Genomic DNA, 20469 nt, shown 5'->3' with positions numbered 1-20469 from the left:
ACATCTCAGATTTCAAAAGCTACAAACTCAGGATCAGTTAAGTGAATTTTGCAGCCTGCAGAATGTTACAAGATGCACTGAGTTGCTGTGCTTGCATTCATGGGCATTAAAGATTCTAGGATCACTTTTCCTTAACAGGTACCTGAATTTTCTGCTCAAGAAACTGCTTCCCTGAATCCACTGCCGTTTCCAGTTGTTGAAGCAGAGACCGTATTGTATCAATTTTGGATGAGACACCATTCTCAGCAGTCTTTTCAGAGTTCTTTGGGTGAACAGTATGACTAAGAGTTGGGAGTCCGCTTACTAGCCTTAAAGTTAAAGATCGGATTTGCAACCAGATGGTTTCTTCCTCCAATGACAGTTTCCTATGCTCCTCAGAAATGTCCCTATAGAAAGGCACCAAAGGTTTTTAGACAAATGTTTTATATTCATAACAGTAGCAAGCTTCCATGAACATCCTTTATCCTACTCTGGTGCAAAGCTTTGGAATCCCATGTGGAAAGGTGGGAATGACTGGAAATTCAGGGAACGGTATTAATGTTAATAAGTAAGATGAGAGCATTGTTAGAAATTGTAAATGATGCTCTTGTTAAATGTGCACAGTTAGCCAGCCTAGAAAATATTTAAGTGACACTTGGAATTTACCTTGAAATGATTTTCTCTCTAAAACACATTTCTGAAAGACTGACCCCTGCAGGCCTTTGTACTCACCTGTCTTTTGGATCCCAGTTAAATAAGACCGTTAGGTCTCTGTTGTCATGCAAATCTTTCCATGGAATATCATCTTCCTCTGGACTCAGACTCATGGACTTTATACTTTCTTCTAAACTGGTTGATCTAGTACATAAATATTAGTATCGTTAAACCAAATGTTTAATAGTTGAGGTGAAAGCCCAACCCACTGATATAGTCTATATTCTCTACAGAGCACATAACTGTTAGCTACCATATATAAAAGTCAAACCTACCTACTAGCGTTATCTCTTTAACGCTGGTGGGGACAGCAAACTAGCAACTAACATGGATTAACTAAAGCTTGTACTGAAGGTAGTAAATGTTATTGGAGGGATTAGAAGTATTGGATAAAGTTTTTATTATAATAAATGAGTCTGTGTTGTACTTCAATAGCACATTCCATCAGAGCACCTCAAACGTTAAACCTCCCAACATCCCTCTGAGGTACCCTACCCTGTTTCCCCGAAAATAAGACAGTGTCTTATATTAATTTTTGCTCCCAAAGATGCGCTAGGTCTTATTTTCAGGGGATGTCTTATTTTTCAGAAATGAAAAATGCCTTATTATCGGTGGATGCCTTATTATCGGGGAGGTCTTATTATCGGGGGGATGCCTTATATTACAACGAGAGGCAAAACTGTAAGTAGGCCTTATTTTCGGGGAAACAGGGTAGTAGTAGAACACATTTTACAGATGGGGAAACTAAGGGCTTGTCTACACTTATAATGCTGCAGCAACACAACTATAGTGCAACCCACCTCCCCGAGAAGCGGTAGCTAGGTTAATGGAAGAATTCTTCTGTCCACCTAGCCCTGCCTATGCAAGGACTTAGATTGGCTTAACTATGCAGCTCAAGGGTGTGGATTTTTCACACACCTGAGTGATGCAGTTAAGCCAGCCTAATTTTCTAGTGTAGACCAGGCCTAAGGCTTACCAGGAAAGCCACTCTGATGACCTGTACCAGGTAGACAAGAAGCACCCGTTCAGGAAAGGCTGCCCTTCCCTTGCAGAACCCCTGCCTGGTTTACTGTTTGAGTTACTTTACTTTTGTCTCTGCCATACTTACATATTTGCTTCAAGTAAGAGGTCTAACAACATCCGTTCAGTGCGGACTTGTGCAAAGTGAAGTGAGGCATTCAGCCTGTTCCTAAAAGCAATGAATTCTGGGATCTTCTCAAATGCACCATACTTGTAGGCTTGAATAATATATTCTGAGGTCTAGGAAGGAACACACATCATCTCTGTATTAGTTGCCATGATAAAGTAAAAACAACTAGAGTCTTAACAGGGTTATAGCCAAATCAAATTTGTGACTGCCATGAATCTGAAGGTGTAGAGTCTAGCAAGCACTTATCACCTGGGAGAAATGTGCAGTTCTGCTTGCCCAAGCCTCCCAGACACAGATAGTGGTATAAGCTTCGCTGCTTTCCTTTAGCAAAAGCAGACTGTACCCTGGGGATAGTGTGTCTAGCAAGCTCCCAATTTCTTTATTAAATAAATGAGCCAACACTAAGAAACCTCAAGTTGGTGCCACCCCTAAAACTGAAAGGCAACTTTTTTTGAATTGTGGAAGCGTCCTCTTTTCTTGAGATCTTGTTATGCATGCTATAGAAAGTGGGGGCATCTCGAACAAAATGCAACCATTTCTTTGAGAAAATCCATTATAACCAAAATAAATCTACCCCAGATTTTCCTGCGTCTGACTTGGGCATGTACCATTGTGTGTTACTTTCACATAGGTTTAAAAAATTACTCATGCTACACTTTTGCTTCTCATTTTTATTAGGTTTTGAATACAGCATCACAGGATAACACCATGCGGCGTGTACACATTACATCTCAATACAATCTAAATCCCAAAGGAAACATCAGAATCCATGCATTAGTTTGCCTCCCCTCTCCAACGAAATGCAACAATAAAAACTTTAAACCAAGATTTCAGGCCCATCCAAGTGTTCCCCATGAAGAGATCTATGAGTAGGGAGCCCAAAACGAGCACTTATTTTGATGTAAATATCAAAATATAAAGACATAGGAAGCAATTCATGCACCAAGACAAGATAGATACTTTACCAGAATTACTCTATCAATGAGAAATTCTGGAAAATCAGAACGAAAACCACAAATGAAAGATTATGGGATGAACTCACACCTGACATACACCGGATCAAGTCACCAGTGTGTGTCTATAATATGCTACACCAACGGATTGAACCTGGTCTGAAGAGTTTGAGAAACTGTACTTAACACAGCCAAATGTCACCGTATGTTTGCCAAAAACAGGGAATGTCCGTTTAGCCAGTTCTCTCCCTGTCTTTTTACCAAGCAATTTGGTTATTTGCATAATATGAAAAATATGCCAATATTCAACAACATACCCTCTGATAAACAGCCTTGCAGAATTCATTTCAGGCTGCGGGATTGCGCCATGGGCGCTAATTCAACTGCATCGACGCGGCTTTTAAATCCCCATGGGACACCTCGGTGCTCTGTTTGCCTGCAGTATCTGGAGAAATTAAAGACGGACGGACACAAGAAAATTAAAGAGATTACTTGTGATTCTGCAGATTTAAAGAAGGACTCTCTTGAAAAGGATGAAGTTGCCTTTTTAGTTTTGGTCAAGTACAGAAATACTGCCTCTTTTCCTCCTGGTCTCTCTCAGAACAGGAATATTCAAGACTGTCGAACAGTGCACCCCACAGGATTCCTTAATGTTGGTCACCTTGTCAGGGGTTTAATTCACCTTACCATGGGGCATACATTCAGCAAGCAAGCTGAAAAATGCATTAGTTTAAGATGATCAGTACTGTTCACTAAGAACAACTGCACTTTTATGTGAGATCACTCAATTTAAAACCCCAAATGTACTGTTTCAGGCAAAGTCCGAAGAACAAAACACTACAGGGCATGTTTAGTGTGTTCTGTATTTGGACAGTATGGTGAAGACACATGTTTTGGTGAAATTTCAAGCCTTCTAAACAAGAATCTAAAAAGTAAGGAACAAGCATCCGGCAGTATCTTAACCCAGCTAAAAAGGTAACTTTTAAAGAACAGTCCTCCTTTAACATTGCAGTTAGATGTTGCTGTGGAACTAGAAGGGGATCCGGGAAGCTGACGTCAGAACTGTTAGTAGAATGAAGAGGCAACCCCCTAACTGAACAGCAGGAGGGAATGAAAACTGCAGGCAGATTTTGAACTAATGACAGTTGAGGTGCGACCTCTATTAGAAGCCCTATTTTTCCATTGTTGACATGACATCGTCCTATTCAAACAAAACTCTGGAAATGAACCTCTGTCTCTTGCAATTTGCAAAACAGACAGGATTTAAAGATAAATACTACAGGCAAGCTGGTAATGCTTACAGTAGTGTCGTTTCCATTAAACAAATCTAAAACTCCTCAGGTCAGACGATAGAGTAAATCAATGCTTGTCTTTCAGAAATCAAGGACGCTATTAGTCAGCCGCCTTTAATGACTTGTCTGGAATGCTGTATCCATGAGAAGAAAAATGACATGTGTAGGTCTTCAAAACTGTGTCTTCAGACTAATAGTAGGAAGAAGTGGATACTCCAAATGCATCTTTTTCCACTTTGATTCCAATTCTTTGAGACGCGAGTAAACCAATACATTAATCCAGGTAAGAAGTATTCCACGAATTCTGAAAACTGAACTGACACACCAGATTCTGAATAGCGTGCCTCCTGCCAAGAGTGTCCCAATACCACATGGAATGCGATTCAATAGATCTTTATATGGATATGTGCCCTGAGCTACTGAAAAGGGCAACTGAATCTTCTCCATCCCGAGCATTTTTATAAGTCATACTGATCAGAATAACCTTAGCCTAAATTGGTGCCTAGAGGCAGTAATGCAGCCTGATGTTAGTTGAAGCTGAGCTGTTTTCCCAATCAATATGATTTCTTGCTGCTTTACAGTCTTTAGTGCGCTCAGTCAAGAGAATTATGTCCATTAGGTGTTTTCTTCAAATCTTTATTTTTCCTTCTTGGCATGTTGCTGTCAAACTTTTTATCAATGAAAGTCACTTTGTCCTGAATTGCAGTCTCTTCCACTGAATTACTTGGAAACAGATCAAACATGGCTTAACAAAAGCAAGAGTAACTTCTCAATGAAACATAAAGAAAAGCCACTATGTTGATAAATCCAAGACTCATCTATCAAAAAAATTAATGTTTCCATCCAGAATTTTATTTCAGTATAACGAGTGCACACCCATCAGACACAGTCCCAATGATCTTGACAAATAAGTTCAGCAGAGGAAATTAACACAAGAGAAAGCTAAGATGTCATCTATCCAGCATGTCTGTTGCACAACTGGGGTTCTCTGCCCCATTGTCACAAGATCATTTCCATATCAGTTGCAGCCACATTTTGCAACTAAGATCACCACTTCTATTTCCACCCTTAGAAGACAGTTAAAGCATTACAGAAACCTTACACATTGAAAGAATTTAGCTATTGACAGACCAAGGAGATTCTTCTATGCAATAACTGCATTATATGCATCATATATGCATTTCTACACAGTACAGATAACCCTTATATTTGTACTTGATGTTAGAAGGACAAAGTGAGTTTTAAAACACCCACTGGGAGCCAAGAATTCCTAAATTCTAATCCCAGCTCAGACAATGACTCAAAGTGTGGCAAAGTCAGTCATTTTGTATCTCAGCTTCCTCACATCAGTAAAATGGGGATAATTTTCTATTACCTACCTCTCAGGGATGTTGTGATGATCAATGTTTGTAAAGGATTACCATGTAAGTGCTAGGTATTAAAATTCATTCTGTGGTACAAAATGTACCTCCTGAATTCATCGTGGGGAGCAACACTTATATACAATCATGTAACAACTGTTACAGATTAGAGCAATTTCTTCTATTCCTAATTGCCTAATAAATACTCACCCCAAGACTAAAGAAATGAGCCTAAATATCAGTACTTCTATATCTAGTTATGTTTAAAACAAACACACACATAAAAAACTGACAATGCAATTGTGGAACACCACTGATATTTTTCCTATGGCTACACCAAGATTCTTCCAGGAAACATATTTCACACATAAGAGTGTCATGACAATAATAATTAAAATGTGTTAAGAATCACAAGCAAGCAACTGAATTTTTCGGGAGGCCTAGCCATGGGCATGCACGTTTTAAGAAATATCAAATGCTCTTCAGAGAGTTCTGTTGCTCTTTCATCAGCCCCACTCCAGAGAACCCCATTACAGTTGAGAGACTCATCTTTAAATCCGGAAGACTTTCCTGCAAGTCACGCCACCTTTCACTCTGTGGCCTGGTGGCGGCAGTTGAAATGCGTTTCCATTAGCACGGCGGAATCCCAAATCCTCATCTTTAGTTACTGTTTCAAAGTATTGCAGCTAATTTTTATTTCTGTTCTGCTTTATAGAAGCCAGTTTTCAATAAAGTTAGTTTAATTTTTCCTCTCTTCATACCCTCAACCCTATTCCCTACATAGTTACTGCACTATTATGACAACCTGCACCACTGTGACTAACCATACATAAATTATCCTGCTTCAACCAGTCTACTGCGAGGCTTCAGGACCACCCGTTCATGCCACCAGGATCTTTGTTATCAACCTGTGCTGCCACGTAACTTTCCAAAATGCTACATATGAATTTATGCCATCATGGACCCGTCACTTGCCATGTTATTTTTTATTTACAGTCACACAGAAATCACTATTCTTTAGCCATTAGATCTAAAATGGCCACAGTAGTACTTTTGAAATGAATGTCTAATATATTGGCTTTAAGAAAATGAAAGGTCAAAAGCAGAATTCCAGCAAGCAATGAAGTTTTGTGGTGGAATTATAAACCTTTCTGAACAAAAAACAAAGAGCCGAGGCAAACCTTTACTATAGCCACAACAAGCTATGCTGTGTTATAGATCCAATTTTCCTATTGTGATCCACCCACAGCAAATCCTGTATAAATCTTTCTATCACACGCATGTTCTTTTCGCAGTAACTTGGACACAACTGCTTTGTTAGGAGTCATGAGAGAAATTAGTGCGACTTACATCTTTCTGGTTGGAGTGGAAAAACCTGAGTGCAAAATTGCAGGATTGGGATGCAGCAGCATATTGACCCAGGGACTCTGCATAGCGTGTCAGAAGGTAACTGAAATATAACACAATAATTTGAATTATACACGGTCACACAATGCCCTGAGAAGATGAATGTCATCAAGAGTCTCATTGACCAGAGAATCACTGCACAGCTTCTGTCTTCATATACAATTCTCAAGGGAGTTACAAGGTAATGGGAATTTGACAATGTTCATTTCAAATTTTTTTTTTAAATGTAAAGGTTCCTTTTTATTATTATTAAATTCTAATTTTGCCTAACCACGATCAGCAGGACACAGAGCTCCTCTTTCTACCTGATCCAAGGGGCAAAAGCTTTTTTAAGTTGATATCCACAAAAAAAGCTTCAAGACCCTTCCATGCACTTGTGAGCTGTGGGCAAGTCTACATTTAAAATGCACGGGCTCAGCTACACTGCTTTAATGAAGATGCTCTAAGCCTATTGGCTTAGTTATTCCACCTCCCTGAGAGGCAATAGCTATGTTGGTGGGAGAACCTCTCTTGCCAACATAGTGCTGTCTGTCTGTGTCTGTGTGTTAAGTCGGTATAATGATGTTGCTCGGGCAATGTAGTTAAACCAATATAGGTCTGTAATGTAGACCAGACCTGTGTTTTACCACAGCACAGTCTTGAGATTGCATGACCAACACTGTATGTCAGAGCTAAGTTTTGCCTCCATACCAGGCATACAAATTCAAAAGGCATTTTCAAAGAAGGAAATCAATAAGTAGGTCCCCTTCACTCAGAGGTACCAAGTTTTAAAAGTAACCAATATAAAACCACATAAGAAACATATGGCAGAACTAGAAATGGATTGAGGGACATTATGGTGGCGCTGAAAAAGATTTGAGGTCTGTGTTTTACATGCAATACTAACTCACATTTACATAAGCACCTTTAATCCCACATGCTATTTTGATAAAGCCTCATAGAAACATGGCTCCCTCTGGGGCTGAAGGCAGCACCTAAGTGGCAAAGCACGCTGCAAAACCATAGGGACAGTAGGGGAAATCTGATTCAAGGGCACCAGGATAAATCCTCCACCTTATTAAAAACTCCATGGATCTTCACTGCCCACCAAAAGACAAGATCTTGGTTTTTTAAGATCTCATCTAACAGACCTCTCTTCCCCTCCCCAGTGTGAACTGCATGGTACTCATTTTATCCATTTCATAAGGTGGAAGGGCTGAGCTGATCCTACCAGAATGGAGTGATCCTTTTAACAACATATTACTGGTTTGTAATTCTAAAGAAAACTGAAAATAGAACATTTAAAAATGTTGAGCAGGGTTAGCAGAGAGCCAGTGTGACCAGTTATTCTGAGTATCTACTACCCACCCGATGGTGTCGTGCTGGATGTGCTTAGCATCAAGGCTGGAATAAAGCTCCACAACAGGTTCAAATGCACCAAGCATGCAGTAAATTCGAATGAGCAGCAATTTGAACTGAGCATTAGAAGGACTGTGGGTTAATCCTTCTTCTAATAAAGTCAAGGACTGCCACACGGCCAGCTCTTCACCTGGTGATGAGGAGACAAGCACACACAGACATTAGGCGCGAACAGGGTGTTTAATAGAGAGCAGGGTTTGAAACTGGCACAACAACTACACTGGGTTGAAAAACCTCTCTCATTGCTCCTCAAACACATTTCCCAGGCTGCCTGCATATTACTCTCCTCTCTTAAAGCTACTTTGAATGATACGAATGTCTAAATAAATTGTATTACGCTCAGCACCAAAGCAAGGCATGTAGGTACCTTAAAATACATTATTACAATTCAATCTGGATGCAACAGGCACCTGCTAGAAAGAGCTAGTTCCAGGTGCCTGGCTCTTCTACTGGGAACACTCTGCTACCATCCACCACAGAGTGCAGACCCCACACACCAGCAGCGTATGACAGTGAGAGAATGACCCTCTGGTAAACGACTCCTGGACCATTTAGGGTTTGTAGACTGTAACCACATCAGAAGATTAAGGGTGCCTTTAAGCACCATGGAGAGGGGGTTAACTGGGTACTCCCTGCCCCCAACAGAGCCAGGAATTTCGGGGCACGTGGCTCCACCTGCCATCCTCCCTGTGGGCTGGAGCTCTCCATGAGATTTCCCAGGGTGAAGGACCAAGCCTTCTCCAGAAAGGAGAGGCAGTAGCTGTCATACCACCAGGGGGTAGGAGGAGCTCCCTAACCTTCAACCACTATGGAGCCAGGACTTTGGGGAAATTTCCATGACCATGGTCCCTCAATCAGTAATATCAAAGGGTGAATACCAAAGCAATGCCAACAGCCTGATGTCAGGAGAGACTTTTGAATTTCTCTTCAGTGAAAAGGCGGCTGTGCAGAAGGGAGGGGGCAGATTCTCTGCAGAAGGATACAGAGAGAGGCTGGACTGAGGAAGGATGGGGGAGAGGGGGAGGAGTCCTAAGCAAGGAGGCAGAGTTCCAAGGATTTTACTGGGACTTAAAAATTTAAATTCTTAAAAAATGTCAGATTTCAAACGAGGTTTGGGTAAGGAAACACCAGCTCAGAAGAGGATAGTTTAAACAGCTGGGGATAGTTTATGCAGAAAAAATCCCAAACCCACAGAACTAACAAGCCACATGCTGACCATTCAGTCACACCCCCACACCACTCAGCCCTTCACTTGTAACCTTGTATCCTTGCCCCCAAACTTTGTTTTTTGTTTTTAGATTGTAAAGTCTTTGGGCAGGAACTGTATCTTCCTATAGATCAGAACAGCACTGAGCTAATGTAATACAAATAATCAGTAGTAATAGTTCGATACACATCTCTGTTATAGCCTTAAATAACTAATGTCTAAGTTAAGCAATTTAAGCACTGTTTGTAAAATAAGTTTTGGACAAGAAGGGAGTTAAGCCTCAAGGAGATGGACCCCGGCTACGCTCGGAAACAACAGACTAATGCGGAGTGACTCAACAGTGACACCTTCTGCCCAACAAGCAGCAACTACAACTGAGATTTGAAGGAAGCAAGGTTCAACCCTCCTGTTCAAGGGATGAAAAACATGAAGAAACAGAAAATTATTCATATAGGTTTTAAGAAAAATAAGACTGAAGGGACTTACCTGCCTCTAGCCACATATCCAGAAGCAGGTGAACTGCAAGCAGACAGTAATAATCTGAAAACTGCAATTCAGTTTTCAAACAAGATTTCCCTATAGAGGAAAAAAAGCGTCACCCGGCATAGTAGATGTATTATCAAAATCATTACATTCAATAAACAGGGCCAATCATTTCTCACATAGCTATGTAAATTGAGGTAAATTGGCAGCCTTTCAGCCCACCAGATGACATTTTTAAAGGGACACTGTCAGGTTAATTATTTTTGAAATCCCAAATTTACTTACATCTGTTACTAATGTCAGATTATAAAAAGTGAACGAATTGTCAATGTGTTGCATTTCCTCATTTATGCTTTTTGCAGTTCCCCCAAAGTGGACAGGGAACGGATCCATTTCACTTTTGTTTCTAGTGAGTTTCACTTCCAGGCCCTTCTATACTAACTAAGTACTGCAGGGTCTGGGGTTACAGACTCCACAGAGGATTGTTTAAAGCAACCAGATACAAATACAACCACTACTTTCTTTCTGGTAAAATTGAAAAATGTTACAAAAAGTGACAAGCTTTTGGAAATTTGGCCCATAAGAAAGTCTAAATATGAATTAACTGCAATGCACTAGTTTCAAGATTTTCTTACCAAACTCCAATCCATGCTGGTATCTTAACATTAACTCCCGGACTACACTCAGCTTTTGTTTTTTGTCAATGGTGTGATAGAGACCAAGCAATCTTGTTAGCTGAACCACACACAAGTGTTGTTGCAAAGCTTTGATGTCAGCTGGTAGTGCAAGTTTACCCTCTGCTGGTACTGACAAAGGAATGATTCCCAGCAACTGACTGATGAACTGGGAAGGAAACACAAGTGTTAAATTTTGCAATGCACTTAGTCACCTCAAGAAAACAGCAAGTCTTATATTCATGTTCAGAAACTGGGACAAAATGAGATTACGGAGGTGTTGGTACCAACTCCATAATTAAAACGCCACTGAAATTTGAAGTTAGAGGGCTCACTCCTCAAGACAGTACATATTCGGATCCTGAGCCTAAGAATGCAGGAAGTACCAAAAAAGTCAATGGGATTACACACAGGCTTAAAGTTAACTATGTCTTCAAGTGCTTTGCTGGATTGTGGCCAGAATGCTCCACGCCTTGCTAACTTTGTAGAAATTAAATTCTATTGTTATTTATTAAAAATCATATTTATCAGTACCAACCATACAACTCTTTCCAAGGAATTAACTCTCTCAAGACAGGGTAAGTTAGAATTAAACCCGTTCAGTACTTTAGGAATTAAAATGAGTCATTTTTAAAATTACACTTGCAATGTTACCATCATTTTCTCCTAGCTAAAAATGGCTTTACCACCACAATGATTATACCTGCTCTGAACAAGTTAGATAACATGGGGCTTAAAGTGTTGGCAGCAGTCTGTCTATAGTAGGGCTCCCAACATTACCACCATTGGGGGAGCTGAACCGATGTTAGCAACAGAGGGATCCCTAATATGAACAATGCCCGTATGTAGTTTACATAGATTTTGTTAACAGCCTTTGACTGATCCAGGACTTTTTATTTAACTCCCATCCCTGAGAAATATACCACAATGGCTTAGAAGAACAAGGGGGTGAGTGGCAGGATTCCCAGAGGCTGAAGTCATCTACCAAGCTGCTCATGACTCTGCTGAAATCCTCTCAATTTAAGTTTAAATAAGGTAGGGGTCAGAAAGATTCTGGAAGAAATACAAATAGTGTCTCAGACATCTCTCTCAATTGATGCTGATGTGTCCATTCTGTCACTTAGATCTGCTACAGTGTTATTACTTAGTCCCCTAACTATTCCTGGTGCTTGGCACAGATTAAGAGAAAGATCTTCCCAGAGAGTATTTACAATTAGACACAGAGCATGAACAAGGACAGACAAGGGGAGAAGGAAAGAAGGATAATGTTTAACACAACAGTAACACAAGTCCTATTATCTAACAAGCCAATCTTATTCATTCTGATATTTTAGATAGAAACTAAAGTTCATTCCATGGAGGTTTATCTTCCCTGGACGCTCATGTTTAACTCACATTGCTTCAAGGGTAGCTGTGCATGTTTATACAGGGAGAATAAACCTCTTTATGGTGATAGATATGTTGGGCTCTACTGTATATCTCAGACTGTGACAACGTGAACAAGAGTGAGGAGAGGTTATGCCACTAAAATCAACAGAAGTCATGGGACACCACAGAACTGCAAGAAGAAGGCTCAGTCGTACAAATAGTTACTGAATTACTCCATGCATGCTCTATGCTGGGAGTCACATTGCAGGAACAGACAGACACAGACACAGAGAGAGAGTCCCCCATTGAAGTTATTCAGAACTTTGGCATTTTTGCTTTTTAAGAAACACTATTTCTTCTGGTTAGAGCAGAATTTTGAATAAAATTAACCAGTTCTACATTATCAGCAATTGGATTTTCTAAAAAACTGATTCCCTCTCTCCCTGAAAGGGAGTTTCCTTTTGATATCACCACTGTCAAAAGCTGCATTCAGCTGACAGCCGGTGCACTCAGCAGTCTCCAGCACCCCTCCCTTTGCTTCACCCAATGCTATTGTTCTTACCTTTGTACACTGGCTAGGTGGGAGGAGGTCCACAAATACCTTGAGATCAGTGAAACAGCAGGGTTTGTCCCCAAACTTTTTGAAGTATTGGAACATTAGTTCTTCTGGGTCACCTAACAAAGAAACTCAGTTATAAAGAAGCCAGTTCAATCTTTTTTTTTTTTTTAAATGCTCACTTAGAAGCAAAGTCAATAATATAATGAGGCTTGGAAGGATTAGATTTTTATTGGTAAATTTTGGTGAGCATCAGTTTCAGCATACACACACACACACACACACACACACACACAAACTGAAGAAAAAAATATTTCCATTGATAACAAAAATTTGCAATTAGGCAAAGTAAGAAAAAAGCTGCTTGAGAACATTAGACCAGGGGTTCTCAACCTTTTTCTTTCTGAGGCTCCCCCAACATTCTATAAAAACTCAAAAGCCCACCTGTGCCACAACAACTGTTTTTCTGCATATAAAAGGCAGGGCCAGTATTAGGGGATAGCAAGCAGGGGAACTGCCTGGGGCCCCAAACCACAGGTTGTCCTGTGAAGTTAAGTTGCTCAGTCTTTTGCTTCAGCCCTGGCTGGGGGGGCTTGGAACTCCAGGCTTCAGCCCCATGCAATGGGGCTTTGGCTTTCTGCCCTGGGCCAGAGCAAGTCTAATGCCAGCCCTGCTTGGCAGACCCCCTGAAACCTCCTTTTTAAACCATGATTTGAGGACTTCAATGGCTCAGACACAGGTTTGATACAGGAGTGGGTGAGTGAGATTCTGTGGCCTGCGTTGTGCAGGAGGTCAGACTAGATCAGGGGTAGGCAACCTATGGCACGCGTGCTGAAGGCGGCACACGAGCTGATTTTCAGTGGCACTCACATTGCCCGGGTCCTGGCCACCGGTCCAGGGGGCTCTGCATTTTAATTTAATTTTCAATGGAGCTTCTTAAACATTTCAAAAACCTTATTTACTTTACATACATCAATAGTTTAGTTATATATTATAGAATTATAGAAAGTGACCTTCTAAAAACGTTAAAATGTATTACTGGCACGCGAAACCTTAAATTCAAGTGAATAAATGAAGACTCGGCACACCACTTCTGAAAGGTTGCCCACCCCTGGGCTAGATGATCATAATGGTCGCTTCTGACCTTAAAGTCTATGATTCCATGCTTGGGGCGCCCGCAGAGGGCTCCGGACCCCTGGTTGAGAACCACTGTATTAGACGGTCATTAAAAAATGACTGACTGATCCTCCCACCCATAATTTCCAGGACTTGTGAAAATTTAAACCAATGAAAATAGAAAAAAAATGCTTAAAAACAGATATTCTCTGTCAAAATTATTTAAAGAAAAAGTAGAGTTCTGCCAAGCCTAAATATAACTATGAGGAATTTTCAGTCCTGCAAATGAACGTATTCATAGCAGTTTCTTATGTTCAAAGTTGAACAGTGATTTACAAATCATGATAGTTTCATTTCAGATCTTATAGTCAATCAGAAAGCTTAACCCATCTGATAAAGAATGAGAAAGGGGGAAAAAAAAACAGAATATTTCAAGCTACCCACTCACAATTTATCTGATGATATTTATTTTCCTGCATCTAAGTGCAAAATGAGTTAATTTAAATAGGGTCTGCAGAAACCCTGCTAATATTAAGCCACATTCTCTTCCTTACTCCACTCCCCAAAGTGTTTTTTTTTTAAACTCATGAAACCCCCAATAAGTGCATTTAACAAGCATTATTGTTCTCATTTACAAGTCTGCCAAAGAGCCCAAAGAAATATCAGCCGGTGATTACACTAAGGATGACAAAGGGAGAGGATTTTCAAAATTATTAAGGGATTTATCAAAGAACAACTCCCACTGAAAGTCACTGGGTTTGTGCTCCTAAACTGATTAGGTGCCTTTGAAATCTCCCCCAAAGACCTAGTTTTAAAAGGTCTAAAACACTCTAGAATTGTTATCAGAATAATATTTGACCTTCTATAACACCTTTCATCTGAAGATGCTTTATGCATGCAATCCCTGCACACCCTTTACATCAGGCACTACTAAATTGATGATCCCAGTACAAAGAGCTTGTTCTAAGTTGGTGTTCTTTCCCTTAAGGTTTAATTTATCATCCAATTAGTGGCTCTTACCTAGTTTATATTCATCCTTACAACCCCTGTGTCGCAAACGTCTAATCAGCTCCAGTTCGGCTAGGTAGGGTCCCCGAAGTGGCCGAGAGCTCTTAGCTTCTTCTGTTATCCTCTCCTCTATAAATTTCACAGCTTGCTCTGTAGAATAATGCACTTCTCCTTCCAGAGAGCTGTGCAGTTAAAGATATGAGTATTGATTTCAAGTATTCTTCTATCATTCCCATTTCTGAGGCACTGGCAGTAAGTGGTAAGCATGCCTTAACATCACTCCCTCAAAGCAATCAGGTTCGACTGATTCTCTGACCCAGACTCTGTGAAGGGAGCAGGTTAAGGAAGCTCTAGTAAAGTCAAAACTAGCATTATATGCATGCCTCCAGAGGGGGTCAGTGCCCTCTTGGAACAGGGACCAGCTTCCGCAGCTAAGTAGCTTGGGCACATTATGTGCCAGCAGCCATGATAACTCTTGAGATAGAGAGCGCTACATTAGCATGCATTTACACTAGCTATTTACAGATACTGGACACACTAAAGCAAGGATGGGAAACTGGCGGCTTGGGGTCCGCATCTGGCCTGCCAAATTGTTCTATTTTTCCCACCGCAGCCCAGATTGGGTAGGCAACCTGGCAGTCCCAGGGTCAGGACAGAGACAGGGCATCAGATTGCAGGGGGAGGGTCCCGCCTACTCATGTGTTACGTGACACTGTGGCAAGAGCCAAGGTGCCGGAGCAGGGAGCCGAGCTCAACTCTGAAGGACAGGAGCTGTTGCCACAAGGTAAGCTCACTCCCAACACTCCCTTCGGGGGCAGGACCCAACCTCCAAGTCTCAAACCCCAGCCCATCAATGGTTTTAGTGGGTTTTGTGGCCCTCAACTACCTTAAAATTGCCCCTCCCTTCATTAAAGTACAACTACCAAGGGACAAACTAGGATTTTGACATCTACTGTATGAAGAGGAAAAAACCCTCAGGGATAGTAGTTGACTTACTGCTCTCCTTCTGCTGGAGGAGTCCAGGATTTGTCAATGAGTTGAAAGACTGAATCAAAGTAAATTATATAGAACTGCCAATCATCCGAGCTAAAAAACAGGCAGGGAGCAAAATTAAGGAAAGTGCAAATAACGTTACTCATACATGCAAGTCTAGTCCTTTATAAAAACATTGTTAGATTTTGCAAGTCACAGAACAATTAAAACACACAGGGAAAAAACGCACCAAGAACCATTTTCACTAGTAAATTTCCCATCTTAAAGGGGCACTGTTAAGCAGAGGTTACTAAAACCAACATATTTCAAGAAACTCAAGTCCAGATTTATATTTGAAGTTCTTTTACAATTTTTTAAAAGGGATTTTGGCTCCCATTAACATTTATAAAGGCCTTTCCAACAAGGGAATGAGCAGGTTCAAGAGTAGCACCACCAAATTGCTAATGTAGGAGCTGGGAAATGCATCTGACCATCAACAAACAAGTGAAACTGACTATATACAAAGTGCTACAGAAAGCACGAAGTAAACTGAAAACTTTTCTCTCTATATCTAATGTTTCAATTGTAGTAACCTTAGCTGTTGTCATTCCCTCCGGTCCTCTCCCTGCCCTCCCAATACTCTAGGCTTTAAAATCTCCCCAGGATTTCCACTATAGTTACATTCAACCTTTTATTAAAGAACAGTTTTTCTAAGTAAGATGTTTTTGATCTCTTGGATGGCAGCTTCAGATAGGATTCACTATAATCCCATTAACTGTGTCCTAGTCCTTACAAGAAACCCTCATGACTGTCTCAGAGGCAGATCTGATCATCCTGATTTGCTCTGTTCTGATGAATCTGCTGCTTTGAACATGTCAGTGTATTTCCTAGGGCAAGTCTACACTGCTGTGAACCGATGCTATGCCACACTCTCCCGTCAGCATAATTACTCCGCCTCTACGAGAGGCAGAAGCTGTGTGGGTGGGAGAGAGTCTCCTACTGATACAGCGCGGTATAGACACCACTTTAAGTCGATGTAACTTATGTCGCTCAAGGGATGTTGTTTTCACACCCCTGAGTGACAAGTTACACTGACTTAAGTGGTAGTGTAAATCAGCCACCAGAAAGAAGCCTGGCAGATTAAGAGAACTAGATTGTAGGAAATGAAATTCAAGTACAAGTTTGCATTTTTTCTGAAAATTAGAATGTTGGACAGCAAGGTATGGCTCTCTGGAAATAGAGAATGAAATTAGTTTATTTCAGGAAAGCACACGTTGCACAACTCATTTGTTCACTGTGACAGTTAGCGGAGCTTCCATGTGAACGAATGATAATTTGCAGTCTTAGCTGCTCTCATCAGAGGATCTCCAACACTTTTCAAGCATTCAGTCTCAAACCTGGAGAGACAAGCAGCTGAGGTGTGCTGCTGTGGTGACGTGACTTGTCCAAGGTCACAGAGTGAGTCAGTAGCATAGATGTGAACACAACTTACTTTTTCAGTAGCAACCTCCTGGACAGTGCGTTGCATTCTGGCCACTTGCACAGCTTCTTATACATCGCCATACACTTATTCTCTCGGCTCTGGAGCTCACTAGTCAACTTCTCTAAATCAGAAACAGTTGTGAATTTATTTCCTCAGTCATTTTTCTTTAACAACTTTCAGAACAAAGTATCTTATCCTACACAGGATGCAAAAGAGAAAACACATTCTTCTCCAAGACTGGAGGGCCAGGACTGAAGTCCAGGATCAATGCCAAAAAGCACTGCTAAACCAAGAGGTCAGTAACAGATTTAAGGTCCTATATCTTGCAGGTCAATGGTGCTAGAAATGAGTGCTTTGTTATTGAAAAGCTGGGAGTCCTAACATTTAATTATTTTTAAGACCTGGTACCTCAACTTACTGGGGCACCTGGCACTGGCCACTGTCGGTAGACAGGATACTGGACTAGATGGACCTTTGGTCTGACCCGATACGACTGTTCTTATGTTCTGCATCAGCACTAGAAACTCTTTGCTGGATCAGCACCTATTTTCCAACTGAGGAAAGTGCTGAACCTGCGATTAGAAAGAAAACATTTTATGCCTAATTATTGGCCAACATCTGACATAAGGAGGGATAGAAACTCTATTAAAACAATCGTCTCAATAACACATCACTACCCTCCTTTTTCGGTTAGAAGTATGGCTCAGAAGCTGCTGGACCCAGGTGCAAAACCTTCCCTTGAAAAGTACACAGGACTGGGTGCAGAACTGTAGAGTCTAACTGGAACCTTGATATTCAGGCTGCTCTTATGCGACAAATTCACTTTTGTGGTAGAAAAATAAAGCTCTAAAATCATCCAGGAGGAAGGGGCATAATACCATCCCTAGCAGCACTGGTAGTTGTGAGCTGACATGATGGGATTTTGTGGGTTCAGTTATGTTAATCTGATAATTGCCCTTTGTACAACATGCTGCTACTTTAACACAGATAATGGAATTGATGCTGCAAACACTCCTGCGTGTAGTAATACCACAAGCAGTCTGATGAAACCAGTAAGAAAATCTGCAGAATTGGGCTCAAGGTATGTTACTGGTAGGAGTTAAGTTAATTTACAGCTATCTTTAAACGAGTACACGTGCAGAACAATCAAATCCACATCATACAAGTTCCCAGCAAAAGACCTGGGGAAAAAGCAAGAATACCGGCAAACCTCCACACAGCTCGGGTTGTTAATTGACTGAAAGATAAGTTACCTCCTAGTTTTCCTCTAACAACATCCAAGGCTTCCTGATACTTCTCCAAACGTTCCAGTATCATGTAGTAAAGTTCAACCTTAGAAGAAAGATTTGTATACACTGACATTTGGAAGTAAAACAAGTGAAAAGTGTCTGGAAATAAAAACAGTTTGTGCTTCTGTCATTAGGAAGAGGAGAAAGTCAACGCTGTCTGTAAAACTGTCTAATAGGCACCAGAAAGGAAAATTCAAGAATTTAATTTAACGCCCTCTAATCCCAAAGGATCCCCTGGGCTTTACAAACACTACAAAGAAATCACTTCATCTAGCAATGAACTCTTCACAATTTTACACCACCTACAACCTCTGCCCTCACTTCCTTCCAACACCCTTTCATTCCTTATGCTCCTCTATATCCTCTCTCCACACTGCTCCCTTTGTCTTCCTGCTCTCGCTCCCTGCTTCACACCTTATTTCATGCAGCAGTCTCCTACTTTCTGTACACCAACCACCTTCTTTCTCAGTTTCTCTTCTCAAAACTCTCTTTGGCCATGGGGCCCCTATGCTTATAAATGCATTGCTAAGATTCCCCTCCCGCTCTTTGCATCTACAGTGCTGTCCTGTTCAACTAAATTTCAGTTTTCAGTTCTGATTTTTACTCACTTTCATCGTGTTATTGGTTACTTTTGCACCTTGTGACTTCCCAGAAAATTGTTATATAGGTTCACTTGACTGCAGAAGTCTGTTTAATTAGCAATGAAAATCCATTTTTTTAAACAAATGTGAATATCAACATTTCTTTTGTCTCCCTGTGTGTAACCACATAAGAAAAGCTGCTGACCATACTGCTTTGTTTGACCAAGAGGAGAAGCCCAGAGAGCACGGACTGGATGTGTACCAGCGGAAAAAGTGAACAGGACATGTATTTCCCTGACAGTCCCTTTGAAAGAATCTGACCATTCTATGATTTCTCAAAGTCAGCTTTTGAAGTTACTATTGCAATTGTCTCAACAGCTACTGTTTTCGGTTTAAACTGAAAATTAGAATCCCTGGCTGCAATGTATTTGTATTAAGTTTGTGAGTTCTTCTGAGACAGAGAACTTGTTTTCTATCTTAGGGGTTCTTAAACATCCATAGAGTGGGTCACACTTCAATAGTTTGTCTCACGGACCATGTTCTCTCTAGTTATGTCTGCATAGGCCACCTTCCTTCACACTAGCAATCATATAACATCCCTGTGGCAACCACAGCAATTCCTTCCCTTGAACAGGAATATTAGGAGAGTAATATTTGGAGCTGTTTTTATTGAGAGTTACCAGCTGGAAATGGAGAGCCAGCACTGACCAGCCAGCTCCCCCTGGATCACCAGCAAGCCTTCTTCTTTGTGTACTTAATAAAAAAGATTACAGAGCACTATAATGGGAACCAGACTCAGTATTAGGTATGCTATACAAAGTCATTAAGCTATATTGTTAACACAACAAAGCTCATACAATGTATTAACCATGCTCACATCACGTAGAAAACACATTTGCAAAACTTACTTCAGCCTCAGCTTCAATCTTATCCTCCTTCACCATTTTTTCCACCATTCTTTCAGCTAGGGGCAAAAACATTGTTTTGGAAAGGTTTTCATCTTGTGCTGAAATAGACTAGGGGAGAGAGAAGAATTACTGTAGCAATTTATCAGCCTTTCCTATTGTCCAACTCAAAATTAATTTTTTCATCAGGCGGGAAACATGACACACGCAACAACCCACTAACTACCCATCAGGGCTACCATCAGCAACATGCATGGACACAGCGTTTTGTAAAACATTCTGCTGGGGAAGCAACTGATGGTACAATGAAGTGCTCACTCTTCACAACTTGACTCTCAGAACAACGTAACAGACAACGTGTTATCAATAAAAATACAAGTCACTTACTGAGTTCATTTCTTCTACAATCAAATTATTTCAAAGCATACAATTATTATTTCCATGTTTATTTTTTGCCTGACTAAGGCTATATCTATACTAGCAATTTCTGTCGTCAGGGGTGTGAACCTCCTCCCTCCTGACTGAAATACATTTCACTGACAAAAGTGCCAGTGTGGACAGTGCTATGTCAGT

The 20469-nt window shown here is 40.8% G+C and overlaps 1 protein-coding gene across 2 annotated transcripts in view; it reads right to left on the bottom strand.

Moving 5' to 3' along the window:
- NAA25 (N-alpha-acetyltransferase 25, NatB auxiliary subunit) overlaps positions 1-20469 on the bottom strand; it is a 46773-nt gene that overhangs the window by 13026 nt on the left and 13278 nt on the right. For both annotated transcript variants that reach the window (XM_034790990.1, XM_034790988.1), the window contains exons 6-18: positions 19900-20007; positions 18375-18453; positions 17131-17242; positions 15663-15752; positions 14679-14848; positions 12549-12661; positions 10580-10787; positions 9948-10037; positions 8204-8384; positions 6800-6899; positions 1802-1953; positions 712-837; positions 143-386 (exon numbers count right to left, since the gene is read on the bottom strand). In XM_034790990.1, coding sequence (XP_034646881.1) covers positions 143-386; positions 712-837; positions 1802-1953; positions 6800-6899; positions 8204-8384; positions 9948-10037; positions 10580-10787; positions 12549-12661; positions 14679-14848; positions 15663-15752; positions 17131-17242; positions 18375-18453; positions 19900-20007 — 1773 coding nt within the window. The remainder of the gene's footprint in view (positions 1-142; positions 387-711; positions 838-1801; positions 1954-6799; positions 6900-8203; positions 8385-9947; positions 10038-10579; positions 10788-12548; positions 12662-14678; positions 14849-15662; positions 15753-17130; positions 17243-18374; positions 18454-19899; positions 20008-20469) is intronic.

The sequence above is a fragment of the Trachemys scripta genome, chromosome 15, assembly GCF_013100865.1.
Source record: "Trachemys scripta elegans isolate TJP31775 chromosome 15, CAS_Tse_1.0, whole genome shotgun sequence".
Lineage (NCBI taxonomy): Eukaryota > Metazoa > Chordata > Testudines > Emydidae > Trachemys > Trachemys scripta.
The sequence above is the reverse complement of the archived record's forward strand: the minus strand, read 5'-3'. Positions and strand labels throughout refer to the sequence as shown.